This window comes from Chionomys nivalis, chromosome 7 (genome assembly GCF_950005125.1).
Source record: "Chionomys nivalis chromosome 7, mChiNiv1.1, whole genome shotgun sequence".
In the NCBI taxonomy this organism is placed as follows: Eukaryota; Metazoa; Chordata; class Mammalia; order Rodentia; family Cricetidae; genus Chionomys; species Chionomys nivalis.
Window position 1 is genome coordinate 52,221,409 of NC_080092.1, and position 27,513 is coordinate 52,248,921.

General features: G+C 51.3%; 1 protein-coding gene and 1 non-coding gene across 2 annotated transcripts; both read left to right on the forward strand.

The window, feature by feature from the left end:
• The first annotated feature begins 174 nt into the window (after window positions 1-174).
• Kif1c (kinesin family member 1C) lies at window positions 175-27,027 on the forward strand. Its single transcript, XM_057776461.1, has 23 exons — window positions 175-373; window positions 2,102-2,207; window positions 2,442-2,574; window positions 2,953-3,029; window positions 3,574-3,753; window positions 4,347-4,412; window positions 4,777-4,955; window positions 5,042-5,153; window positions 5,562-5,639; window positions 5,746-5,811; window positions 5,892-5,967; window positions 6,562-6,640; window positions 6,827-6,972; window positions 8,797-8,966; window positions 9,142-9,221; window positions 9,313-9,388; window positions 15,896-15,975; window positions 17,040-17,134; window positions 21,334-21,417; window positions 21,898-22,084; window positions 22,205-22,277; window positions 23,223-23,837; window positions 25,693-27,027. Exons 3-23 carry the CDS (start codon window positions 2,469-2,471, stop codon window positions 26,386-26,388), a joined length of 3,321 nt encoding a protein of 1,106 aa, XP_057632444.1. The 5' UTR covers window positions 175-373; window positions 2,102-2,207; window positions 2,442-2,468; the 3' UTR covers window positions 26,389-27,027.
• On the forward strand, window positions 7,807-7,910 carry LOC130878930 (U6 spliceosomal RNA). Its single transcript, XR_009057537.1, has one exon. It is a non-coding gene; the product is annotated as a U6 spliceosomal RNA (small nuclear RNA).
• Window positions 27,028-27,513: the final 486 nt, after the last annotated feature.

Here is a 27,513-nt window from a genome sequence, read left to right on the forward strand (position 1 = left end):
CTGTGTGTCCGCAGCGCGCTTTCCCTGTGTCTGCCCGGTGGGACCTACTGTCAGAGTGCACTGCCCCTTTAACTAGAGCGGATCCGGTGACTCCTTCCCGGGACAGCGCGTGCCCGCCTGTCCGTCCGCGCGCGCGCCCGCCCGTCCGTCCCCCGCCCCTCGCTCCCGCCCCAGCTCGCGCTGCCCGGGCGGGCGCCGGCCGCTGGCGCCGCTACTGCTGCCGCCCCCGGGGCGCGATCCGCCGCCGGCTGCCCGGGGACCCGGCGAGGGGCGGGGGCAGCCCCGAACTGGCCCCGGGTCTCCCCGTCTCCGTTCTCAGGCATCCAGGAAAGTTTGTCCCTTTGCTCTCCGCGGGGAGTCCTGCCGGGACGAGGTGAGAGCCGGTGGGGGGCAGGGAGGGGACGCCCGCGGAGGAATGCACTGGAGGGCGGGGAGCCGGGGTTCCGAGGTCCCGATTGCACGACCCGGCCGGGCGGGCTAGGCGCGAGAGCTCGGATCATGTGCTATTTATCCCGCGGAGGCGCAGAGAGGTGCCAGGCCCCGGGCAGCCGTCGGTTGGCTGGACTGGAGGACTGGGGACTCATGGCCGCCCAGAGCGGACAGGCGGGGGCCTGTTGGAGAACAGCGGGTGGGAAAGGTGCAGGTGACCCGAGACCCTCTTTCGGGTCGGCCGGCCCCACCCCAGCCGCGGCCTCCTCCCCAGTGAGCCCTTAGGGCTGTACTCGCAGACTCTGCACCTACTCTCTTATATCTTTACTCAATTGTGTCCTAGCCTTGCCACCCAATTCCCTGTTTTTTTAGCATCGGAGGTGTCACATTGCGTGCCCGTCCTGGTGTCCTTCCCTCCCCTAGTCAGGGTTTTGGGGGTCAGGGCTATTCTTCCTGAGCCAGCCTTTGGTTTTGGCTACTCCCTTCCTGTGGTGGGATAAATCAGCCCCTTCACCCCTCCCCTGCCCTGCCTGGGAAGGCTGGTGAGGTGAGGCCCAACCCAGCACGCCAGAAGTTGGAGGTGTTTGGGGAGTACAGGTGGGGATGCCGCATCCTTGAACCCTTTCATAAGTCTTCACCCTGCTGTCCGTAGGCGTGGGCTGCTTAGACTCTCCTGACTGGGTGTGGGCACCCAGATCACCCACATTCCTAGGCTGCAGCCTGGCACCTTCCCCAGGCTAGTGAACGCCGGAGCACTAGCCCCAGGTTGGGTTTGGGTCCAGTCCGTTTCCTTTTTCCCTTTGCTATCCTTTCAGGAAGTCCCCCTTCCCCCAACCCTTGCCAGCAGTTCTCCCCTCAAGAGACAGGTATTCTGGGTCTCCCTACCGCGGAGTCCTGGGGGTTGATATTATGCATACAGGATGACCCCACCCTCCCCTGCCCATTGTCCTAGATCCTGAGGAGGAAGTACTGGGGGCTGGGCAAGGGGTTTGGGGATCGCAAGGCAGGCCCTGTGGATCCTTGTTCCAGGCTGTACCTCTAGCCTTTGAACCCTCTGACTCAAATATGGGGGTTGTCAGCTCTATGTAGGAACACATCTATCTCTGCCTCTCCCTTCTCCAGGTGAGCCTGGAGAAAAATTATAGATTAGGGCTTTATGATTGGAGTTTTTGTCTCATCCTGTATCTCCATCAGCTTCCAGTTTGTGCTTTCACCCTAGAGCCCTCTCCTACTTTTCAACATCTCTATGTTGCTTCTTCCTTTTCTTCTGCTAGGCTTTCTTTCATAGCCTGACCTCAATCTTGTCTGTTGTCTGATTTGTCTCATTTTCTTGGTGTCTGTAACTTTCTGTCCCTCCTCTTCCCTTCCTGCCACCCTCAGTGTCTCTTGCCCATGTGTTCTTCCGTCTGAATCACCCTCTGTCCAATCTGTGTTTCATTCTCTCGCTCCCTCTCCGCTAACTGAACGCTCAGTACACTTGTGAGTGAGTAGGAATAAAAATATCACTGTCTGTGCCCTTGGATTCACATTGCAGCCACTCCAGAGGGGCGGCTAGCCTTACTTTCCTAACATCTCTGTATCCCCTGCTCCTGAAACACAGCCCCAGACAGACCTTTGCAGCTACAGGTGCCTCCTGACTTCTCTTCCCCCACAATCTGGGTTTCCCTTACAGCTGTGCTGGTGTGGCCAGGCCCCAAGAGTAGGATGGGGCTTCCCATACGAGGGCCAGTGGCAGCCAGAACTGATACAGCACCTCTGATCTGGGGCCAGGACACCAGGTAACTCTGGGGTGATGACCCAAGTCTCTACAAACTGGGATCTGGTTTGGGGAGAGAAGCGGGAATATTTTTGGGACTGACATTTGGGAGGAACTTGAAGAGCAGGAATAGAGGAGGCCTTGAGGGCATGGGTGGCTAGCTGGGATGAAGTGTGTAGACATGGACTCAAGAAGTAGGGAGGCATTGTCTTGAATTCTCCCAGTGGCTCTGACCACCCTTTTTTTTGTCCTGCAGCTGAGGAGGGCAGGAGTTTTTGAAGCTATGGCTGGTGCCTCGGTGAAAGTGGCAGTGAGGGTTCGGCCCTTCAATGCCCGTGAGACCAGCCAGGATGCCAAGTGTGTGGTCAGCATGCAGGGCAACACCACCTGTGAGTGAGTCCAGAGGCCTAGCTGGGCATCAGAGGGACAGGCCAGGCCTGCTGTGCTGTCCTGGGAGGAAGGCCATGCTGGGCATAGAGCATGTGCTAGCTGTAAGGGGGGGCAGACTGGCCTTTCCATGTTCCTGTCCCTGGGAGGGGGAATGTTGGCCTGCAGCCTTTCATTGCCCAATCCAGGGAGGCAGCTCAGTGGGGGCGGGTCCTGTGAAGCCAAAATTAGCTTGCGTGGCTGGAGGGGGTGGGGAGTATTAAAGGGAAGAAATGAGTTAGGACAGAGATGGGGAGTGGGATCTCTGATCCTTGGGGCTTATGGGAAAGTGGGCAGAGGTTGAGCATACCTGACCTTGACTTTCCTCTCTGTTTTTTCAGCCATCATTAATCCCAAACAGAGCAAAGATGCCCCCAAAAGCTTCACCTTCGACTATTCTTATTGGTCACATACTTCGGTGAGACTGTTGGGGACAGAGGAAGAGCTTAGCCGTGGGAGATAAGCAGGGATATTGCTGGGAAATAAGGGTATCCAGGGGACTGGACTGGGAGGACAGGTACCTCTGGGTGGAGTGAATCATACTCAGGTTGTATTTAGAACCTAGAGGGGGCCGGGCGATGGTGGCGCACGCCTTTAATCCTAGCACTCCGGAGGCAGAGGCAGGTGGATCTCTGTGAGTTCGAGACCAGCCTGGTCTACAGAGCTAGTTCCAGGACAGGCTCCAAAGCCACAGAGAAACCCTGTCTCGAAAAACCAAAAAAAAAAAAAAAAAAAAAAAAAAAAAAAAAGATAGAACCTAGAGGGGCAAAGTGAATCCATCCTGGTAGTTAGGACCAGCAGGGGGATGGATAAGAACCTCAGGTATGTAAGAATGATGGAGTGGGGATGAGGGACACAAGGGACCTTTGGGCAGTCACTGAGAGGTCAGGATGCTCAGGCCATAGACATCAAGAACAACCTCATCCAGGGCTCCCGTCTTTCTCTGCCTCCCTTTCCCCTAGGTGGAGGATCCGCAGTTTGCGTCTCAACAGCAGGTGTATCGAGACATTGGAGAGGAGATGCTGCTGCATGCTTTCGAAGGCTACAATGTGTGCATCTTTGCCTATGGGCAGACGGGGGCCGGGAAGTCCTACACCATGATGGGGCGGCAGGAACCGGGGCAGCAGGGCATTGTGCCTCAGGTACATGCTGGGACCTAACTGGATAGCCGGGGGAGGAACATCTTCAGTTGCCACAGGGGAAGAAGGATAGGGTTGAAGGGCTGTCTGGGGCTGTTTGAGATTGGAAATGTAATGGAGTCTAAGGCTTGGCTGTATCCTGACACCCAGGGCCCTTCTGAGGGAGAAGCTTTGCGCCCACCAGGACAACGAGGCTCCATGAGAAGAGCCAAGGCGTTAGTATTAGAGGAGCAATGGCTTTACAGCTCACTACTGTTTTATTTTGTCACTACTGGTTTCCCCTGTGGATTTCAGTATTAGACGGTGTTAGCTGTAATTGTGAATGACTGAGAGTTGCCCAAAATTCTCTGTTATTGTGATCTATAGTGGCCTCGTTCGTAGACCAGAATACAGGATACATGGGCTTGCATCCTAGCCTGATGGATACTAACTTGTAACTCTAAACAAATGTGAACCTTTGAGAGATTGTTTTCGTATCTATAAAATGGTACTGACTCCTGTCTCTGGGCTATGGGAAGGGTTATTTGGGACAAAGTCTGGCCTGGGGCTGGGAGCTGCAGGTATGCCCTGAACAGGATCTCTGTGTCCCCCTGCAGCTCTGCGAGGACCTCTTCTCTCGTGTTAATGTGAACCAGAACGCTCAGCTTTCCTATTCTGTGGAGGTGAGCCCCAGTCTTGGTGCAGGTAGGCAGGAGACCTGGTACTCCTGGACAAGAACGTGGGAAAACAGTGATTAACACTGAGGTCTGTCTCGAGTCAGCTTGGGACCTATTTCTGCCTGTGCTGGTGACTAATGGGACCTTGGGCAGTGATTTCAGCTTGTAGCTCCTGAGTGTGTTCTATGGGATGCTAATGATTAGACCCACCTCCTTGGGTTGGTGAGAGGACCAGGGAGCTAGCGTATTCAGCCTTAGCACCATGCTTGCCATGCCTGAGCTGCAGGTGACTGTCCTCTTCAACTGAGGTTAGTTTCTCCGGTAGCATCGCTAGTGGCTCCCTCACTTCCTGTTTGCTTCTCCCACTTAGGTGAGCTATATGGAGATCTATTGTGAGCGAGTACGAGACCTCTTGAACCCCAAGAGTCGGGGCTCCCTGCGTGTTCGGGAGCACCCTATACTGGGCCCCTATGTGCAAGACCTGTCTAAATTGGCTGTGACTTCCTACGCAGACATTGCCGACCTCATGGATTGTGGAAATAAGGCGCGGTGAGGCAGGCTTACCTGGGGAGGAAGGGAGCCAAAAATTGTGAGGCTGGAGGGCAGGGACCTATGACTTTTCCTTTCGATTCCAGAACTGTGGCCGCCACCAACATGAATGAGACCAGCAGCCGTTCCCACGCTGTCTTCACTATTGTCTTCACTCAACGCTCCCATGACCAGCTTTCTGGCCTGGATTCGGAAAAGGTAGTGACGTCTTTCAAATGGGGACCTCTCTCAAATGATGTGCTGGAAGGGGCTTGCGCATTCCCTGCCCACCTGGGCTCGGGGGTCCTCATCAGGACTTCCACAGCCCCCTCTACTGTCCTGCCAGCGTGTTATAACCTGTTTGCTCACTTGTCCTTAAAGACTCATGGTAGGGGCAGAGCTCAAACCCCACTGTGTCCCTTGTCCTGGAACAAAGTGAACCTATAAATATTCGTGGGTGAATAAGTAGCCAGGTCCTCACTCTTGTCTCATTTGTTCTCCTTTGTCTCCCTACCCCTGTTTCTCTGGCCTTTGCTAAACACCCAGATTTCTGCTGTCCATTCCCCTAATTCCCTTCCCATTCCCTACCCACCCCAGCCACAACCTGCTTCTTTCCTCCAACCCTAGGTCAGTAAGATCAGCTTGGTGGACCTCGCCGGGAGTGAGCGGGCTGACTCCTCAGGGGCCCGGGGTATGCGGTTAAAGGTGAGGGATGGAGGGATGGCGGGTGCTGATCATCCCCTCGGACCCTTGCTGGCAGATATCTGATTGACAGGAAGGCCTCAATTCCACATTCCTTGCCCTTTCCCAGGAAGGCGCCAACATCAATAAATCCCTGACTACTCTGGGGAAGGTGATCTCAGCCCTGGCAGATTTGGTAAGCCCTGAGGGTCGGGAAGAGGAGAGTCTGCGGGAGAAACGGGGAGTGACTCATCGCCTTCCTCTTCTGTCCCTCAGCAATCAAAGAAGCGGAAGTCAGATTTCATCCCTTATAGAGACTCTGTGCTCACCTGGCTGCTCAAGGAGAATTTGGGTGAGGGGTTCCTTCCCTGTCTTTGCTACCCTGTTATCGTCCCCATCTGACAGAATCTCTTGCCATCTACTTCATGTTGTCCCACGGTTCTCCCCCTGACCGAGGGGTCATCCTATAAGAAAGTTTACTGTGCTGACATCATGACTACACCCTGCCGAACCAGGGACCTCACTGACCTGTTTTCCCCTGACCCCAAATACTGCTGAGTTCATCTCCCTCCCACAGGCCTGTCACTGCTCACAGACACCTGATGCCTCCCTGACTTCACCTTTCCCTGCATTATTGGACTTCATGATTAGCTCACAATTCTCAGCTTTATCCCACCTCAGACATTGGCCTCTCAGACCTTGTACTGGGGCTCCCTTGCTTTATAATCCAGTCTGACTTTACTTATTTATTTATTACTTAAACATAGTTAATTAATTAATTAATTAGAGACAGGGACTCATGGATCCCAGGCTGGCCTTGAACTCTGTCCTCTTGTTTCCACCTCCCAGGCCCTGGGGTTCCAGTCATGCAATATCTCTTCCAGTCCAATATGACTTTTCTTAGTCTCCAGCTCATCTGTTACTTTCTCATCCTCTCCATTCATAGGTGGGAACTCCCGCACAGCAATGATCGCAGCTCTGAGTCCTGCTGACATCAATTACGAGGAGACACTCAGCACCCTCAGGTGGGGTTTCAGCTTTGGTAGCATACCAAAAGTGCCAGGAGCTCAGAGGCTGGTTAGTCATAAGGGAAGGAGAGCCTCCAGCCCTGTCACAATGTTTGAGATCTGAGCAGGTGAGCAGGAAATGAGTAGACACATAGCAGGGGTCTCCTGGGTCTGCTCTCAGCACTTTTATCTTTCTTTGCCCAGATATGCAGACCGTACCAAGCAGATCCGGTGCAATGCTGTCATCAATGAGGATCCCAATGCCCGGCTTATCCGAGAGCTGCAGGAGGAGGTGGCACGTTTGCGGGAGCTGCTGATGGCTCAGGGACTCTCAGCCTCTGCTCTAGGAGGTAGGGCTACTGGGGAGGGACAGCCAAGGAGGCCCCTTAGCTCACCTCTCTGTCCTTCTTTGCCTTTGCCCAGTTCTGGGATGTGGGAAGGTCCATTCACCATTAAACCTGTTGTGTTCAGTCAGGTGGACACATATCTGGAGAAGTCACTTCCATCTTTTGATATTATGGAGCTGGGAGACTTAGTTTCTCAGGGAGACTCAAGACAGGCTTCTAGAACGAATAAACGCCAGGTGCAAAGAGTATATATAGCAAGTCACAAATATATGGTTCACATAGGAAGGTTAGAAGACACTGGGGAATGTGTCCTGGAGAAGGTCTTATAAAATGACAGGCTCTTTTCTGTTTTGTTTGTTTGTTTTCATTTTGGATCTCACTGTATGTAACCTGGACCTTTCTGTTGTTCAACTGTTCTCATCCTTCCTAGTGCTGTGACCCTTTAATACAGTTCCTCATGTTGTAATGACCTCCAACCATAACATTATTTGGTTGCTACTTCATAACTGTAATTTTGCTATTATTATGAATCTTAATTTATATCTGATATGTGACCCCTGTGAGGGTCACAACCCACAGATTGAGAACCACTGTTGTAGCTCCTCCTACCTCAGGCTGCCAAGTGCTGGTGTGAGCCACTATGCCTTGCTGCCCTTTGTTGTCTTGAGACAAGGTTTCATTCTGTAGTAAAGATTACCATGCACTCAGGCTTCCGAGTGTTAGGATTATAGGCATGTGTCTGCCTGGAAACAATGGGGTTTTAATCAACTATAGCTTAATAGTCAACAACAGGATGGTTTGTAGACATAACTTCAGTGGTAAGAAATTAATATCCATGTGCTCATTTTAGCAGCACATATACTAAAATTGAAATGACACAGAGATTAGCGTGGCCCTTGCACAAAGATGACATTCAAATTCATGAAGCGTTCCGTATTATTTTTTATAGGATAAAATCTTTTTTAATGATTTATTTGTTTTTATTTATTTTTTATTTTTTTAGAATTTTATTTGAGGGCCGGGCGGTGGTGGCGCACGCCTTTAATCCCAGCACTCGGGAGGCAGAGGCAGGCGGATCTCTGTGAGTTCGAGACCAGCCTGGTCTACAAGAGCTAGTTCCAGGACAGGCTCCAAAACCACAGAGAAACCCTGTCTCGAAAAACCAAAAAAAAAAAAATAAAATTTTATTTGACTTTGTTTTATGTGCACCAGTGTGGAGGTATCAGGTTCCCTGGAACTGGAGTTATAGACAGTTATGGGTTGCCATGTGGGTGCTGGGAATTGAACCCAGGTCCTCTGGAAGAACAACCAGTGCTCTTAACCACTGAGCCACCTCTCCAGCCCTGCGTTCCAATTTTTTATTTTTTAAAAAAGGAATCGCTGTCCATGTAAGTGAGAAGATACATAATCCATGTTAACTGGATCAGGCTCTCACCCTGTGCCAGTCTTAAAGTACATCTCACTGAGGAGAGCGTGCTGAGGGGCACAGTGGGGCGAATAAGAGTTCTTGGGAAGAGAAGGAAAATATGGTTAGATAAGTTGTCTTGTAAAGGAAGAGTGCGTGGCATCGTATCCTAGGGGCAGAACTAAAAGGGCTAGGCGCACACGGTGTGGGGCCTCTTCAGCTCGATACAGCTAAGAGCTTTCTGATAGTGAAAAGAATGGGCGGCTTCATCTCATGCAAGAGTGAGGTGCTCCATCCCTGGGTTCTCAGCTGCTCTCATTGTCGCTAAAGAGGGCCACCTTAGATGTCTCCCGCAGTTCTCTGGCCCTCTTAGCCTTCTGATCAGTTCCATCTTAGCCTCCTTCTTGCTTTTTCCCTTCCAGGTCTGAAGGTGGAAGAGGGGAGTCCTGGCGGTGCTCTGCCAGCTGTATCTTCTTCACCCGCCCCAATTTCACCCTCATCTCCTCCTCCACACAATGGGGAGCTGGAGCCTTCATTCTCCCCCAGTGCTGAGCCCCAGATTGGGCCTGAGGAGGCCATGGAGAGGCTGCAGGTGGGAAGCAAAGCTGGCACCGGCAAGGGGTGGTGGTCTGGGTGCTGCTCCGCTTTATTTCTCCAAAGCCAAGGCTGAAGTGGAAGAAGGAGCCTCAAGAGTATGGTTGTCTCTGTGGTAGGTATTGGTCCAGGACTGTCCTGAACTTGCTTTCTGTCTGTCCTAATACCCCCAGGAGACGGAGAAGATTATTGCCGAGCTGAATGAGACCTGGGAGGAGAAGCTTCGTAAGACAGAAGCCCTGCGAATGGAGAGGTACAAGGGCCAAGGTGCACAGCCAATGCTTCTGCAGGGAAGGATGGGGCAGCAATGGTAAGGCTGACATTTGCCTTTCCCTTGCTCACAGAGAAGCACTGCTGGCTGAGATGGGTGTGGCTGTCCGGGAGGATGGTGGCACCGTGGGTGTCTTCTCCCCTAAAAAGGTATGTGAAGGGTTGGGCATTGAGGCCCAGCGAGCTCTCTGGATGACTGATGGAGAGGGTTGCGTGTGGTGTGGTCCTTTGCTTCTGTGCCTGACTCGTCCCTCATCATCCCATTTCTCACCTTCTCTGCCTCAATTATGTGGCCATCTCCGCCTTCTCCGTCCATCAGATAGTCAGCTAGAGACTTGAGTGCTCATTAAATGCTGTGGCCAGCTACTGAAGGGTCATTGTTGACAGTCCCTGCCCTCGAGGAACTGCAAAGCTGTGCAAAGCCTCGCTCTTTCCATACATGTGTGTAGGAGTGCACGCAAATGGCTTCTTCGGGAGAGGGGAAGAGGATGGGTGTGCTAGCTACTTGAGAAGTTAACTGAACCGGGCTTGGCGGTGCACACCTTTAATCATAGCACTTATGATTATGTGAGTTCGAGTCCAGCCTGGTCTACAAAGCAAATTCCAGAACAGCCAGGGCTCTTGTTACACAGAGACACCCTGTCTCGAAAAACCAAAAAAAAAAAAAAAAAAAAAAAAAAAAAGGTTTATTTATTTATTTTCTTAAAGACAAGGTTTCTCTGTGTAACAGAGCCCTGGCTGTTCTGGAACTTGCTTTGTAGACCAGGCTGGCTTCAAACTCACAGATATCTCCTGTCTTTGCTTCTCAGGTGCTGGGATTAAAGAAAAGTACATTTTAAAAGGCTAACTAGGGAGGATGACTGGAAAAGAGATGGAGGAGGAGTAAATATGACCTTGGTTAGAGGTGCTGGAGAGTTGGTCTTCATTGGAAGCATCCTTGTGGCCTAGGGATGCAGCAGCTGGGTCGCTCGGGAAGGTAGTTTGCAAAATGGAGCTTGAAAAATGGACAAGACTTGGGTAGAGATGGGTAGGTACAATGTGAGGCTAAACAGATAAAGCATGTTAGGCTACATGGGACTTGTTGGTGCCAGACAGATAGTAGCTGTCTGGTAGAGCTTCACTGGAGAGGAAGAAAGCAAGGTAAGAGTTGCCAGGCTCAGGCCAGACAGTGGTGGCGCATACCTTTAATCCCAGCACTTGGGAGGCAGAGGCAGGCAGATCTCTGAGTTTGAAGCCATTCTGATCTACTTAGTAAGTTCCAGAACAGCCAGGGCTACACAGAGAAATCCTGCCTCAAAAATAAATTAATAATTTATTAATTAAATAAATGAATAACATTAATTAAAATAAAAAGAGTTGTCAGGCCCACATGGGCACAGAAATAACACTTGAAATATTCACCAACTGGAATGAGACTGCCCAATTAGAAGGAACATTGGCAATAAAAGGTCAGCATAGCTTTCAAATGTGATGGATCATGCCTATAGTCTCAGCACCTGGGGATTGGGTGGCAGGGGTAGGAGAAGTTCAAGGGCAGCCTGGGTTACATAAGTGAGTTTAAAGTTAGTTTGAGCTTTATAGTAATATCCTGTCTCAAATAAAGGCTGGCAGGGTGTGGTAGCACATGCTTTTAATCCCAGCACTTTGTAAGTTCAAAGCCAGCCTGGTCTATGTAGTGAGTTTCAGTCCAGTCAGAGCTCCATAGTGAGACCATGTCTAAGAAGAAAAAGAAGGCTGGAGTTCTAGTCCAGCTTTAGAGTGTTTGCCCGGAATAGTCAAGGCCCAGAAAAGAAGATAGAGGTAGAGATTGGGGGGCAGGAACGACACAACGACCCACTTACTTACAGCAAAAAACAAGCTAGCACAGCTGACTAGTGTGTGCTGATGGAGCATGGTATGCCAATTTGAGCCGAGCAGGAACTTCCAGTCCCACCAGGAAACCAGCCTGGCCTGCCTGATGCGTGGTGCAGAGCAGGCTGGGATCAGATGTGCTGCTCTGGCTAGTCAGAGGTGCCCCAAAGAGGTGGTGGGCTGCCACAAAGGGCTTGCTTTTCGGTGAGGTCAAGACTGGCTAGAAAACTCAGCAAGCAGGAATCACTGGGCTTTAAGTATCCATTTGTATATACACATAACCTTATTAATTTTTGAGATTTTTTTTCTGTGTTATGGGGTTTTTGCCTGTATGTATGTCTGTATGTATACCGTGTATATGCTGTGCTCAAAGAGTTCAGAACAGGGTGTTGAGTCCCTGTGGGACAGAGTAAGAAGGTTGTGAATAGCCATGTGGGTGCTGGGATCGAACCCTGAAGAGCAGTCAGTGTTAACAGGTGACCATCTCTTCAGCCCGACCTCATTACCTCATTCCTTTTATTACATTATTTGTGTGTATGTGCGCATGCATGCGTGGGTGCCATGTGCGGGAAGTCAGAGGACAATTTGCAGGAGCTGATTCTCTTTCCACCACATGGGTTCTGGGGATTGAACTTGGATTGTCAGACTTGGCAGCAAGCATCTTTACTTCCTAAGCAAGCTTGTTGCTCCTTCCCTACTCCTTAAATTTAAAACTTTTTGTTATTGTGTGTGAGCGTGCACAAAATGGGTGTCAGAACATGCGTGCCATTGTGCTCACATGGAGGTCAGTGACAGCTTCATGTGGTTTGTTCTCTGCTTCTACCCTTTATGTGGTGTTCTTGTTTAATTTCTGCTGCTGTAATAAAGCACCCTGATCAAAAGCAACACAGGCAAGGGAAGGGTTTAATCAGGCCACAGTTCCAAGTTACAGTCCATCATGCATGCACGAAAGGACCAGGGGTGGAGGCCAGACATCTCTGTCTTTCTCAGTCGCTTCTCCACCTTATTTATTTACTTACTTATTTATTTATTTTTGAGACAGGGCCTCTGGTAACCGTGGAGCTCACTAACTATTTGGACTGTGTGGCCAGACACCCTAAGGACCTACCTGCCTCTGGCACGTGCTGCGGCCATGTTAGAATGGCTAAACAGTGCAGGCTGGCTTTGTCTTTTTAAAAATTCCATAGTACCTTTATGTGATTATTTTAGATATGTTTCAGATATTTATTTTAGATATTTTTAAGACAGAGAATCAGTTATACTTATAGCTCAAGGTTGCCTAGAGGTCAGTATGCAGTCTAGGCTGCTTCAAGCTCCAACTTAGGATAGTCCTCCTTCCTGAGTCTCCCAAGTTCTGGCTTTGTAGACGCTAGCTGCCACACCCAGTTGTGGGTTAAAACTGTCACCTAGAAACTGGCTGGGTGGCTCAGCAGATGAAGGCACTTGCCCTCCAGCCTGAGGACCGGAGCTTGGGACCCGTGAAGTAGGAGAGAACTGACTGCTGGGATTTGTCCTCTGACCTTCACATGAGCACGGTGGCCCTAGTGCTCCCTTACATAACTAATAATAGATAGAAATAAAATTGATCTATGACCAAGCCAATTTGTACACCAAGAGCAACCTGTAAAAAGGCCTGTTTTCCTCTTGTACTCTGTCCCCACCCTTGCTTCCTGTTGTTGTTGGTTTAAGTTTTGTTGTTGTTTTTTGAGGCATGTTTCATGGAGCTCAGGCTGGACTTGAACTTGCTATAGCCCAGGTTGATCTTGAACTCACTGTGTAGTTAATGTTGGCTTCAACACCTGGTCCTTCAGCTTCCACCTCCCAAGTGTGACAGATGGAGCCATGTGCCACCATTTCTGGCTTCCCTCATTCTTTCCAATACGGTCTGTGGATCAGACTTTGTCGGTGTGATTGGTGAACAGGAGTCTTAGGATAGTTTGTTTGTACTGTCCTAAGGTGGCAGGGTAGACATTTCTCAAATGTTTAAAAGACAGGAGAGCGGTGAGACTTACTGGCAGAACGGGTTTGGTAGGGCTGGCTATAACATAAATGGTTAGGTAGAGAGTTGGGTAAAGCTGTAGTTTGTCTGGATAAAGACTTTTAGAGAAAGCCTCCTCTTGCTGCGACCCCCTATTACCAAGCCCAAGGACTTCATAAATCTGATTTTCAAATCTGAGCTTCCTTCTCAAGGGCTAACGTCTGTGGGGGGTGGGGGGTGGGGTGGGCAGGACCTACCCTCAGCTGGTTCTAATTGGCTCCTTGCTTATCTGCTTGATATCCTAGGCTTCTAGATAAGGTTTCTTTGAACAAAGAGTTCCTGGGCTGAGCAGAAATTGAAAAGCACTGCCCCAAATCATGTTCCCTCTCCCTAGGGGTAGATCCCTTTCAGCTTCAGGGCCCATCAGTGTCTGTCTGCCAGGCCCTGGACAGGTCTGACACTGTAGTGTAGGAAGGAGACGTGCATGTCCCTCGAGGCAGTTTTGGCAGCAGCGGTTTTGAGATGCCTAGGGAGAAGCAGACAGGTGTTCTGGATGCAGTCCTGAGCTCGCACTGCAGAAGGATCCCAGAGAAATCACCTGTTTTCCCTCTGTGCTTCTGCCAAACTGTTTCGTTCTGGAACCTCTTCCTTCTACATGTCAGAGCCTTCCTCGTTCTCCAAGACGTACTTCCTCCGGGCGGTGGTGGCGCATGCCCTTAATCCCAGCACTCCCTTAATCCCAGCACTAGGGAGGCAGAGACAGGCGGATCTTTGTGAGTTCGAGGCCAGCCTGGTCTACAAGAGCTAGTTCCAGGACAGGCTCCAATGCTACAGAGAAACCCTGTCTCGAAAAATCAAAAAAAAAAAAAAAAAAAAAAAAAGATGTACTGCCTTTCCCACAGCGCTGCTTCTCCAAAACTGTGAGCTTCCCTAGTTGCCATTTTTGCTCTTGCCTGTGAGTTGCTGCAGAATAGGTGCAAGGATCGGCTCCCTGGGAACAAATCAATGAGCAAATAATCCAGGCAAGGGTGTGGGAAAGTCAACAGTTCCTATGAGGCACTCGTCCCCACAGCCTCCCTGCTTTTTTAGAGACAGGGCCTCCCTATGTAGCTTTAGATGACCTGGAAGTCACTCTATAGACCAGGCTGGCCTCCAGCTCAGAGATCCTTGTGTCTTCCTCCTGAGTGCTGGGTTTAAAGGCATGCTCATGCCCAGGTCATTTTTTCCATTTGTAATGAGTGGTGTTTCCACACCAATTCTTGCCTCCCCAAGTTGGCTCCGATTTCTGGACAGGATAGTCAGCCATGACTGCGCCTGACTCACTCCTGTCCCACCTAGAACCTCCCTAAGGTGAATTAGAAGCTGGTAGCATGGAGGCTTCCTTGGTTGGAGGGCTTAGGAAAGCTTCCTGGAAGTGGCATTTGAGACAGACCCAGAAGGACATGTAGTTAGTGACCTTAGCAGGTGGGAGTGTGTGGGTGGAGATGGTGACATAGGTTATGCTGGGCGTGGGGACCTGGCTGGGGTAGCAGCTTCCTCAACCGTTGGGGTGCAAAAGGCCTGATCTGGAGTGTTCAGCAGTACACTGGGCAGGAGCACAGAGTTGGGGGAAAAGCCCTCAAAACTTGGAATGTGTGGGATGGGACTCTGATATGGAGGAGGCCCAGGGAAGCCAGAATATAACGCAGAGCTTGAGTCAAATGGGAGCTGACCGAGAGGTCTCTGGGTGAACAGACATGACGTCCAGTAGTGTGGATGGGAGGCCAGAAACCCCTAATGCCATGCAGGTCTGAGGAGGGATGGTACGGGGGGTGTGGGCCCAGGCAGCAGCCACAGGGAAGGGTCTCTTACTAGGGGGGTAGCATGTGGCTCAGAGGAGAATGGAGGGAGCAAGTTCAGTGTGCTACCCAGTTGCACACTCGGGGAGGGCAGGGGTGACAGGGCAAAGGCAGGGAGTGGGTTGCATTTCCAGCACAAAGCAGCATGGCGATCAGCCAGCTGTTTAGGGCAGATTTTTATACTGAGATAGCCAGAAGCCAAGAAACCCTTGGATGGTTTTGGTCTGGGAGGCTGTGGGCAGGGACCGTTGTAGGAGTCAGTGATCCTGGCCTTAGGTGAGTAGGCTCTAGGGTAGATAAAGAGTCTGCTGCAGGAAACACACTTTCTTGTTTATAGACAAGGCCATGCTATGTACCTCAGCCTGTCCTGGAACATGTAACCCTCTGCCTCTGTTGGGATTAAAGGCATGTGCCACCACGGCCTGGGCCACTCACGACTCTTGTTTGATTTTAAAATGGAAAGTGACACTTGGTTTTTAAATTATTAAGAGCAATCTGTGTTCTTGGAAATTCAAGGTGTAATGGAAGGTGGGAATGCCAGTCTTCTCTAGCCCCTTCTCTTTCTCTCTGGAAGTTGCAAGGTAGATTTTGTGGGAAAAAGTGATGGGACTGGGGAATAGAAAGGACACAAGGAGAATGGTGGTGTAGGTGGAATCCAAGGCTTCTAGTCAGGGAGTCTGTGTTGCTGAGGCACCTACAAGGAGACAGCCTTCAGGATGGCTTACTGACTTGGGGGTGGGGTAGGTGAGGATGGCTTTTTCAGCCTGATTTTGAGAAGATGTTTGTGTGAGAGCTGGGAACCAGAGATGTTCCTCAGGGCAAGAGGGAGGGCGGAGAGCCTCCCTCCCCTCCCCCCAAGTGAGAGCAGGATGAGCAGCGGGCAGTACCAAAACCAGAGAGATGTCTGCTTTGCTCCCCTCTTCTCTGTGGCCACTCGCGCTGGTTGCTGTGAGCCTTTGTCCCTGACCACTTCTTCCTCTCTACTCACAGACTCCCCATCTGGTAAATCTGAATGAGGACCCCTTGATGTCTGAGTGTCTGCTCTACCACATCAAAGATGGCGTCACCAGGTAAATGCACTTAGTAGTCTCCAGGATGGCCCCCTCCAGGGTGTGACGGCAGGACTGACACTTTGATTGCTGTGATTCTCTCCTTTCTGGTGGAGTGGAGGTACTCCAGATCTTGAACAGCTGCCTCCCTGGTGGCTCTTTTAGTTTCCTTTTTTTTTCAAAGATTTTATTTTTATTTATATGTGTGTGTCTGTTAGGGAATGCCACATGTGCGCAGGGGTTCCCACGAGGCCTACTGAGGGCATTGGCTCCCTGGAGCTGGTGTTGTGGGTGGCTGTGAGCTGACTGACATGGGTGCTGGGAACCAAACTTAGGACCTCTGTAAGAGAAGTACATGCTCTTTCTTAACCACTGAGCCATCTCTCCACTCCCACCCCATCTCTGAGGCAGGGTCTTGCTTTGTGGCCCTGGCTAACTTCAAATTCAAAATCTTCACGTCTCAGCCCCCAGATACTGAGATCATAGGTGTGCACGCCCACCTGCTTTCCCATCTTGACAAACCATTGAGGCCCCTGATCAGCAACCAGTCTTGAGTTTGGTGAAGGGCTGGTGCTTCTTGGCACCATGATGGGGCTGGCTCCTGGGGGAAGAGCACTTACTCCGGCAGAACTGATGAGAAGCAGACTGCTGCTGCTTCCGCAGCCCCAACACCATTCCTTGGCAGTCCTGTTGAGACCTTGGGGGAAGGGAAAAGGGGGGCCAGTGCCCACATTGTCGGCTCCATACTTGGGCCAGGTGGTTGGAGAGCTGCTGCTAACCAAACCCCAGGGCTCAGAGTCTCCTCTATAGTTAAAGGCATAAGGATGCCCATTCACACCAGGCTGGCATTTCCTTTTGCTGATAGTGTGCAGATGTAGGACATGGTCTTAAGGATCAGGGATGCATGGGCTCGAATCCAGCGTCACAATTGCTTAGCTGCATGATCTTGGCAAGTTCCCCTCCCTGAACCCTTGCCTGTGGAATGAGAATGGCACTGACCCACTGAGTTGGATGAGCTGGTGGTACACGGAGGTACTTGGCAAATGCTGAACAAGCTTAGAAAATGTTGGCCGTTGCTCCCCCAGGGTTGGCCAGGTCGATGTGGACATCAAGTTGACTGGACAGTTCATCCGGGAGCAACACTGTCTGTTCCGAAGCATCCCCCAGCCTGATGGAGAAGGTAATGGCTGGGAGGTGAGAGTGGAGTGGCTAATGCAGAAAGGGGGGGTCTTGTGTTCCACCCACAGAGTCCTGAGCCCAGTACTGGGAAGGGAGCCATACAAAGGAGGGGTGCAGCGTGCAGGTGGAGGGCTGGCTCTGCTTGACTGGGGAACAGCTGGAGTCCTGAGACGCAAGTAACACATTGGTGTGCACCCCAGAGGGCTGGGGGATGAGGACATAGACGACTGCTCTCCTTGATTCTCCCCCTCCCCAGAGAGCACTGTGTTTGAAGCCTATATTTGTTTCCATGGAAAATCTGAATTCGTCTCTGTGGGAAATGGGTTGATGCAGCTATGTCAACAAAGGTTTCTGAGAACTAAAGGACCTAGGTGTCTCTGTGGTTCCAAAGCTTTTGGGATGTTAGCTCCTAATATAACTGTAAAGTTTTTAAGGATCACAGGCCTTTAACCCCACATTCAGGAAAGCAGAGGCACTTCTGTGAGTTTGAGGCTAGCCACATCTACATAACAAGTTCCAGGACAGTCAGGACTACAAAGAGAGACCCTGTCTAAAAAAACAAAGACAAAAAAGAATCCCAGGTTCTGAGGGTGATAGCTTGTTTCGCATAACAACACAACATTGTGCAGTGTGGAGTGTTTGTTTTATGCTGTTGGGGATTGAACCTGGGCTTCAGTTATGTGCCTGCTGGGCCCTGTGTACTCCTAGTGAGTCCTTCGCTCCAGTGCATTTTCTCTTTGCTTTGAGTTCTCTCTTTGTAGGTCAGATTGACCTCAAACTCTTAATCCTATTCTATTCCCTCAGCCTCCTAAAGACAGGCTCCATATCTGGCTTCCCGCACTCATGTGTGAGTATGTATGTGGGAGTGTGCATGTGTGTGCGTGTGGTGTGTTCATATTGAGGCCAGAAATTGACATCAGTTGTCTTCTTTAATCATTTTCCATCTTTTTTTTTTTTTTGAGGCGGGGTCTCTCAGTGAACCCAAAAGCTCGCTGATGTACCTAGGCTGGGTGGCCAGTGGGCCCCAAAGCTGCACTGTCCCCAGCTCTCTTGCTCCATCACCACAGCCAGCTCCTACATAGGTACTGAGGATGCAAGCTCAGGTTCACATGCTTATGCAGGAGAACAAGCCAGACCTGCGCACTTACCTGGAGTCACAGCTACATGAGAGACAGAGGCAAGAGGCTTACTGGAGCCCTGGAGTTTGGTGCCAACCTGGGCAGGCAGTGTATAGAAACTGTGTTTAAAAAGAAAGGAGGAGGAGGAAGAAAAAAACCTATCATGTGGCTTACAGCTCAGGTTTAAGACACTCGGTTTTAGTTTGATTCAGGGTCAACAGATTGACGCAGTTACACTGGTCTGGTTCAGGTCCCCAGTCGTGAACAAGTGCTTCCTGCGTTTAGGGCTGAAAGCCGTTGAATCAGTTCAGATCAGTGAGTTACTGCCAAGTTCCTGTTCTGTGGTTATCTCAGGCCATAGGCTTGGGAAGGGAGAAATTAAAGTATGTGAGGCCTTGTGAGGTGAGCCCATATTCCAGGAGTGCATAGCGTGTCAGAGGAGGTGACAGGCATAGCATGTACAAGACTGTTAGATAAATCCCAGTGGAAACTGGCCAGTCTTTCTGTGCCCCCGAGGTAGACTGTGAAGGTTTGGTTCATCAGAGCTGTTTTTCTTACGAGACAGACAGAGAAGATGTAGGCACCAGGGACCTGCGGTCACAGTTATTTGCGGACTGTCAGTTTCCCTCCTTGAGTTGTCTACATGTGACACAGCAGAGGCTCTCCCGTGAGGTCGTTTGCCCTAGAGAACAGCAGAATTGGATCCCAGCACAGAGTTATGGTTTCAGGGGCTGTGCCCTTAGCTACTGGATTCCCATGGGTTCAGGAACTGGGAGAGAGGCTGGGAATGTAGGTGCGGTGGTAGAGTGATGTGTAGTATGCATGAAGCCATGAGTCTGAGTTTCAGTGCTGCACACCATGCCTGAGATTCCAGCACCCAGGGGTGGGAGGTGGGCTTGTGCGGAGGGCAGAAAACCAGGAGTCCAGGGCCATCCTCCTTGTCTCAGGAAAGAGGAGCAGAGTCTGCCCTGACTGAGAAGTCATCTCCCATGGTCCCATTGTCTTTCCGTAACACCACACCTGTTCCCATTCTTTGGAGAAATCTTTAGATTATTTGCTTTTAAAAAATGTTAGGGGCTGGAGAGATGCCTCAGTGGTTAAGAGCACTGGGTGCTCTTCCAGAGGACTGGGTTCCATTCCCAGCACCCACATGGCAGCTCACAACTGTCTGTAACTCCAGTTCCAAGGAACCTGACACCCATGGAAAACACCAATGCACATAAAATAAAAATAAATAAATTAAGAAAAAATTGTTAGAACTGGGCAATGGTGGTGCGCACCTTTAATCTCAGCATTTGGGAGGTAGAGGCAGGGGGATCTCTGTGAGTTCAAGGCCAGCCTGGTCTACAGAGTGAGTTCCAGGCCAGCCAGGGCTACTTAGAGAAACTCTTGAGCGACCCCACCTCCAAAAAAAGTTTTGGATTATCCTGTTTAAATATTATATTGTGTGTGTGTGTTTGTGCGCGCGCACACGCTCATGTGTCAGGCATGGCAGCAGATGCCTGCCCGTGATGAGTCTTCTCACTGGCCTGAGATTCCCCTATTGGCCATATCTGCCTTACCAGCCAGAGTAAGGTCTGTGAGAGCAGCAACTTGGACTTTTATCTTTTTTACCTGACATGTAATAGGAACATAATGTTTGGGAAATGAATGTTTATGTATTGGGGCACAGTGGGAAGTAAAGGTAAGCTAGGCTGCCCCCAACCCCGTGTCTGCTGCTCTCAGACATGCAGTGATACCCTTTGGTGTGTCTTTCCCAGTCTCCCTCTGCCCATTGACATCTAAGGGACCCACCATGCATCAGCTGGGAGTTTCCACCCTCACGGAAATTCTATCCTTAAGCTGGGCTTTGTGCTGGCTCAACCCTCCCTCTGCATCAGTAGTAGACCAGCAGTCTGTTTCTCTGTGTGATGTTATAGTTGATCCCCGTTTCCATGTTTCTTGATTACTTTTAGTGTAAATAATAAAATAAACCAATTTGGACTGAGAGCCAGGCCTGGTGACATATACCTTTAATTTCTTGGAATTAAACTCATCTTTGTGAGTTGGAGGCTAGCCTGGTCTACAGAGCAAGTTCCAGGACAGCCAGGGCTGTTACACAGAGAATCCCTGTCTCGAAAAACCAAATAAATAAAAAGTCGTGTTTGCATATTATGATTATTATATTTTCATCTACTCTGAACAAAGACTTCATTGTTCCAATCTATAGAATCCCTAAAGTTAGGTAATTTGCTAACTGTCTCTGGCTCAGCAGTCATAGATACTGATACTGGGTCTTTGGAACTTGTGGGTTCTCCAGTGAAAATAGAGTACCCCTTTTTTTGGTTTGTTGAGACAGGGTCTCTCTGTGTAGCCCTGGCTATTCTAGAACTCTCTCTGTAGACCAGGTTGGCCTCAAACTCAGAATCCACCTGCCTCTGCCTCCTGAGTACAGGGACTAAATGCGTGCGCTCCCACCGCCTGGCTTGTTTTTGAAGCAGGGTCTTACTATGCAGCCCAGGCTGAACGCAGACTCACTGTGAAGTGCAAGCTAGCTAACCTCACACTTTGAGCCTCAGCCTCCTGATAATGGGGGTTCAGATGTGTGGCATTATGTCTGGCTAGAGTTAACTTTATTTTAGCCTATAATGCCTATGACTTGAGAGGATTAATCCGATGGCAGCCATTTGTAAGACGCCTCAGGCAGCGTGCCTACTGGAGGCATCCAGGCCTGGCTAAGATATTGTAAACGAGGCGAGTAGGCATGGACACATGGAAGGCAGAGTGATGGGGCCTCTGTCCAGTCGACTGTGGGTAAAGAATCTTCTGAGTGATAATTTCTAAGCTGTGGTTAGGAAGCATGGTGGTGGGTCAGTCGGAGCCACTGCAGAGGCTTCTAGGAGATGTAGTAGGGTCTCTAACCCTCCTTCTGCTCTTCTTTTCCTGTGCTGCCTGCCACCAGAGGGGCTGTGGCACCCCTGCAGGTACTGGGGGCAGAACTGGTGGTGCATGCGTGCTTTGGGGGCGAGACAAGATGGGAATCTGACCAGAGTATAGCATTCTGAGATGCTAATCTTTTCCTTTCCTTTCCTCCTCCATGCAGTGATGGTCACATTGGAGCCTTGCGAAGGAGCTGAGACATATGTCAATGGGAAGCTTGTGACGGAGCCACTGGTGCTGAAGTCAGGTAGAAGACGCGTCGCAGAGGCTGGGGACATAGCTCAGAGGTAGAGCGCTTGCCTAGCATGCGCAAGGCCCTAGGTTCAGTTCCCAGTACCATACACACACACAAAAGAGATGTGTTGCAGAGTACAGGTCTGGGACATGGCGTTTGTAGAAGGTGCTAGGGCAAGGCTTTCTCCAACCTTGGGATAGTTGGAGAAGTCCATGGACATAGGAAGGAGCCTACAGCACAGACTAAGGGGGGGATGTCTTGGTTCTCTTGCTTCGCTGGGGACAGGGGAAGAGGGTACCTTCTCCTCCAGCAGCTCACCTAGGTACACAGGTGCTTCCGAAGGTATGTTGACTCTGACTGCTCCTGGCTTTAGTGACAGTAGGACTGAGATGTCAGGTCTCCTGGAATCAAGGGCAAGATCTCTGTGCTTGGACCGGGGGATGGTTTGCTGTGGTGGGTGAGCAAGTCTACTTCCCCTCTGCTCATTTCTAGGAAACAGGATTGTAATGGGCAAGAACCACGTCTTCCGCTTCAATCACCCGGAGCAAGCCCGGCTCGAGCGAGAACGAGGGGTTCCCCCACCCGCAGGACCTCCCTCTGAGCCTGTGGATTGGAACTTTGCTCAGAAGGAGCTGCTGGAGCAGCAAGGCATAGATATCAAGCTGGAGATGGAGAAGAGGTGTGAGGGAATCCCCCACGAGTCTCTCTAAGCCATGGGACCCCAGCATCCTGCTGTTGGTGATACCCACCAATGTAGCTCCAGAGACCCTCATAGCTTCTTCCCTTTGTCTGACCTCAGGCTGCAGGACCTGGAGAATCAATACCGGAAAGAAAAGGAAGAGGCTGATCTTCTGCTGGAGCAGCAGCGGCTGGTGAGGGGCAAGTTGGGGTACAACAGGGTAGCCTGGAAAAGGGCTAGTGGGGGCACAGCAGGGTGGACAGAGCCTGGAGTGGGCAGGTGGGGGCACAGCAGGGTGGACAGAGCCTGGAATGGGCAGGTGGGGCACAGCAGGGTAGGCAGAGCCTGGAGTGGGCAGGTGGGGGCACAGCAGGGTGGACAGAGCCTGGAGTGGGCAGGTGGGGGCACAGCAGGGTGCACGGAGCCTGGAGTGGGCAGGTGGGCAGGTGGGCAGATGAACAGCCTCCTAGCTTTGCTCTTGGTAAGTAGGTGGCATCTAGGAGGAAAAGTTAGAAGAGAAATGTGAACTAGAAGAAAACATTGCCATGTACAGGGAAGTAACATTCAGTTGACGAGGCTCCCTAGACTCCCGTGACCCTGGGCCCCTTCAGATCACTTCCAAGTACCATTATTCATGTAAGATTGTTGTTTAAATGGACTTTTAAGTCTCTAACCTCATCCTGAGAGTAATACATAGTCATTTGCTGCGTAATGACAGTACTGTCAATGACAGACCATGTATACAGGGGTGGTCCCATGAGATCATATCAACAAATAATATGTAGCTGTCTTGATGTGTGTCAGTGCGGTCTATGATGCTCACACAATGATAAAATCACTTTAGGACACAGTTCTTAGAACACATCTCTGTATTAAGTGGCATGACCATATATGCACAAAACCCCGGTCTCAATTAACTGCTGCTCTTACTTGGCCTTGCCAGCTGCTGTCGTAAGTGGTTAATCCATCAGACGTAGCTTTGCTGTCCAGATCTGTCCCTGCAAGGAACACAGTTCCTAAGACACTGAAAGGGTCTTGAGTCCAGGTATACTAATGAGGTGTCTTCGTGTCTTTGGTACAAGGGTGGTCTTTGAGGTGTCCTTAGCTCTCTTCCTCTCTTCTCTCTGGCCCACCCCAGTATGCAGACTCCGACAGTGGGGAAGATTCTGACAAGCGCTCTTGTGAGGAGAGCTGGCGGCTGATTTCCTCCTTGCGGGAGCAGCTGCCCCCTACCACAGTCCAGACCATTGTCAAGCGCTGTGGCCTGCCCAGCAGCGGCAAGCGCAGGGCCCCTCGCAGAGTTTATCAGATCCCTCAGCGGCGGCGCCTGCAGGGCAAAGACCCCCGATGGGCCACCATGGCTGACCTGAAGATGCAAGCTGTCAAGGAGATATGCTACGAGGTGGCCCTGGCCGACTTCCGTCATGGACGAGCAGAAATTGAGGCCCTGGCTGCCCTCAAGATGAGGGAGCTGTGTCGTACCTACGGCAAACCTGAGGGCCCTGGTGATGCCTGGAGAGCTGTGGCCAGGGATGTGTGGGATACTGTGGGTGAAGAAGAAGGAGGTAGCGGTGGTGGAGGTGGCGGTGAGGAAGGAGCCCGTGGGGCAGAGGTGGAAGACCTCCGGGCTCACATCGACAAGCTGACAGGAATTCTGCAGGAAGTGAAGCTACAGAACAGCAGCAAGGACCGTGAGCTGCAGGCCCTGCGGGACCGGATGCTGCGCATGGAGAGGGTCATCCCCCTGACTCAGGTAGAAAAACCTGTTGGCCACCTCTTCCTTCTTCTCCTTCAGCTCTTGCTGGCCTTTTAGGATCCTGCAGCTTCCCTCTCATATCCCAGCCTTCCTGTGTCTTTTGAAAAGACTTACTGAAGTCTGGTAGTAGGTTTTGCTTTTTGATAGAGTTTATGAATCACATGCTTCCCAATCTCCAGAATGATGATAGCAAAAATAGATTCTCTATGGGCTGGAGAGATGACTCAGCCAGTAGAGCTGCTCCTCTAGAGGACCAGAGTTCAGTTTCCAGCAAGACATGGCAGCTCCTAATTGTTTGGAACGCCATTTTCCTCTTCGGTCTGCAGTTACTATATACACACTATACACACAATGCATAAATAAATGAAATAGATTACGCAGCCTTCAGTTGGTAAATGCTTGCCACCTACACATGAGGATCTGAGTTCGGTCCCCAGAACCTGCATAAAGAAGTCCTGGTACTGCCGGGCGGTGGTGGCGCATGCCTTTAATCCCAGCACTCGGGAGGCAGAGGCAGGCGGATCTCTGTGAGTTCGAGACCAGCCTGGTCTACAAGAGCTAGTTCCAGGACAGGCTCCAAAACCACAGAGAAACCCTGTCTCGAAAAACCAAAAAAAAAAAAAAAAAAAGAAGAAGAAGTCCTGGTGTTGTAGTCAAGGAGCGGAGATAGATCCTGCTGGCCTTCTGCCTGATCTACTCCGTGAGTTCTAGGGCAGTAAAGGACCTTGTCTCTAAAAACAAGGTAGACACCTGAGGAGGGTATCCAGGTTATCTTCAGTCCCTACACACACTTGCACCCACGCACGAGCACAGCACTCATACACCTGCACAAATGCACACACACAGTACGGATTCTGGACTGGGTAGGCTTGACATGTGCCTATAATCCCAGCACTTGGGAGGCAGACACAGGAGGATCAGTAGTTCAAGACCAGCCTGAGCCACAACTCAAAAAACAAAAGTACCGATTGTGATATCCACCACCCTGCATTCCTAATCTGTGTCTTTGATGATCTGTAGCTAATAAGCTCCCAAGGTGTTTCTGAATTACAGCGTGTTTGAGAACCACTAATGGAGAGCATACAGTGGTTACTGGAAGCCTGTTCTTATGTGTACATGTAACTGGCCTCCGCTGATCGCTCTGGTAGAGACTGGCCATCTCTTCCTCCTTTGCATGTATTCACCCAACCTACACACACTTGAGTGTCGCCGTAGTGTGACAGAGGTGGTAGTGTGCCGGTCACTGAGCTTAGGTTACAAGCTTTCTCTGCTCTTTCCAGCCCCCTTCTAACACCACAGACGGTTGAAGTTACGGCTTGAGGTTACCAAAGATGTCCTCTCCGTGTGGCTTCTAGTCCTGTCCCCTCACCTGTTCCACTCCAGCCCCTCCAGCTTCTTGGGCATGCTCATATCTCAAGGCCTTTGCCCCAGCTGGTCTGTTTTCCTCGCTGGTTTTCTCTCAGCAGCCATACTGCTTGCTTCTCACTTCCTGCAGGCCTTGACTGAAGTATCGACTTCTTGGTGAATTCAGTGTGGCCGCCCTTCACTGGCTTCCTGTCCTCCTCTGTCCCGTTCTCCCTGCCGAAGTGGAGCTCATCCAGTCCTTATAGCAGTCTGTAGCAAGTGCTGTTACCGCTGGCATCTTTCTACAGATGGGGCTCCTGGTGAACACAGACCACACAGCTGAGAGGTGGTAGAGGGACTGAGCTCCAGCCATTGTCCTAGCTTCATTCCCCTCAAGTAGTGCTCTAGACCCTGTCCAGGCCCTCTAGGTTCTTCTGGGCACATCTTGACTCCACATGCCCTGCGGTCTCAGCTCTCGTCACATGTCTTCTCTTGCTCCCTTTCCCAGGATCTGGAGGATGATAACGAAGAACACAGTATGGTCACCTGGGCACCACCAGAAGGGTCAGAGGCAGGAGAGGAGGCAGTGCCCAATGACCGCTCACCAGCTGTCCGGCCCACTTCCCCACCCCTGTCCAGCTGGGAACGGGTGTCGAGGCTGATGGAAGAGGATCCTGCCTTCCGTCGTGGCCGCCTTCGCTGGCTCAAGCAGGAGCAGCTGCGGCTGCAGGGACTGCAGGGCTCTGGGGGCCGGGGTGGGGGACTGCGCAGGCCCCCAGCCCGCTTTGTGCCCCCCCACGACTGCAAGCTGCGCTTCCCCTTCAAAAGCAACCCTCAGCACAGGGAGTCCTGGCCGGGAGTGGGGAGTGGAGAGGTCCCAGCTCCCCAACCCCCTGAAGAGGTCACCGCCCCACCAGCTCCCCCTGCCCGCAGACCTCCAAGTCCCCGCAGACCTCCAAGTCCCCGAAGGTCCCACCGTCCTCGCAGGAATTCCCTAGATGGAGGGAGCCGATCTCGGGGAGGGGGTTCTGCACAGCCAGAGCCCCAGCACTTTCAGCCCAAAAAGCACAACTATTACCCCCAGCAGCCCCAACCTTACCCAGCCCAGCGGTCAGGGCCCCGCTACCCACCATACACTACCCCTCCACGAATGAGACGGCAGCGCTCAGCCCCTGACCTCAAAGAGAGTGGAGCAGCTGTGTGAGTCCCTCGTGTTGGGCAGACAGGGCCTGCCTAGTGGGCCCTCACTAGGAAGAAGGTGCCCCGAGATGCTGCTTCCCTAAGAAGCCCTGGGGCAAGGAGACCAGAAAGCAGAGAGCAAGAAAGAGAAGGTCCGAGTAGGTGATAGAGGATGCCGAGTGACCGAGCTGGAGGCTGAGGGAAGGAAGAGGGTGTGGAGTTGGCCAGGAGCAAACCAAAGTAAAGGAAGAGCCATAGGAAGTCGCCTTGGGGCCACCCGTTGCAAGGGGTGGGGGGGAGGTCCCCACAAACGCTGCTATGGGCGGGTGGGCGGGCTGGGGTCTGCATAGCCAGTGTTTGACTTTCTTTCTGAGTGGGTGCAAAGGGGAGAGAACCAAGAGTGTGGTGGGTTCTCCTCCCCGGCTCTTGTCTGTCCGTCCGTCTGTCCGTCTGTGGTGGGTTTCTGTTTCCAGGGAGGTGTGGTGGAATCCTAAGTCATTCCCTTCCCCTTCCAGGCCTCCTGCTATATTTAGGGGACCTGTCTGGTTTGGCTGGAGTCCCACGAGAATGCGGGACCTCTTAATAAAGGCTAGCAAACAGGGAGCTTGTGACTGGCGGGGTTTTAGTAGAGTTACAGGTTGGATGAGTAAAATGCATCGTTTACTGTGTTGTCTCATCATTTCTAAGTGTGTGTTCCCGGCCGTCACCACCCTGAGCAGGCAAAGGCTGCTGTCCTGTTCCCTCTCTTCAGGGTACATAGTCTGTTCTTCATTTTTGTTTACCCTGGGCCTTTGCCCGGGCCGGATAGTTTCAGTGTCCGTGACAAAGGAGAGGGATGTGAGGGGATAAGGGGTCTCAGCCTGTCAGTGCCAATGCCGAGGATGGGGTTCTGCCTCATTGACTCGCCTCACTGTCTGAAAGGTCTCCCAAGTTTTCCTTTTCTCTGGGTGGTGAGTGTTGATCAGACTCCTCACCTATTGTGTGTTCATTTTGCTTGTGTTACCTGCGTTCAGCAGGACCACATCCCCCCCAAAGCAGTTTAAGATTCTAAGCCAGGCGGTGTTTGTGGTGCACACTTGTTTGTTTTTGAAACAGGGTTTCTTTTGTGTATCTCTAGCTGTCCTAGAACTCACTCTGTAGACCAGGCTGG

Excerpts from the sequence above, each read along its gene's own strand:
- Kif1c (XM_057776461.1), top strand. The coding sequence starts at position 2,469 with ATGGCTGGTGCCTCGGTGAAAGTGGCAGTGAGGGTTCGGCCCTTCAAT. Across the intron at positions 15,976-17,039 it reads ATCAAAGATGGCGTCACCAG|GGTTGGCCAGGTCGATGTGG; the intron begins GTAAATGCACTT and ends TTGCTCCCCCAG. Across the intron at positions 17,135-21,333 it reads CCCCCAGCCTGATGGAGAAG|TGATGGTCACATTGGAGCCT; the intron begins GTAATGGCTGGG and ends TCCTCCATGCAG.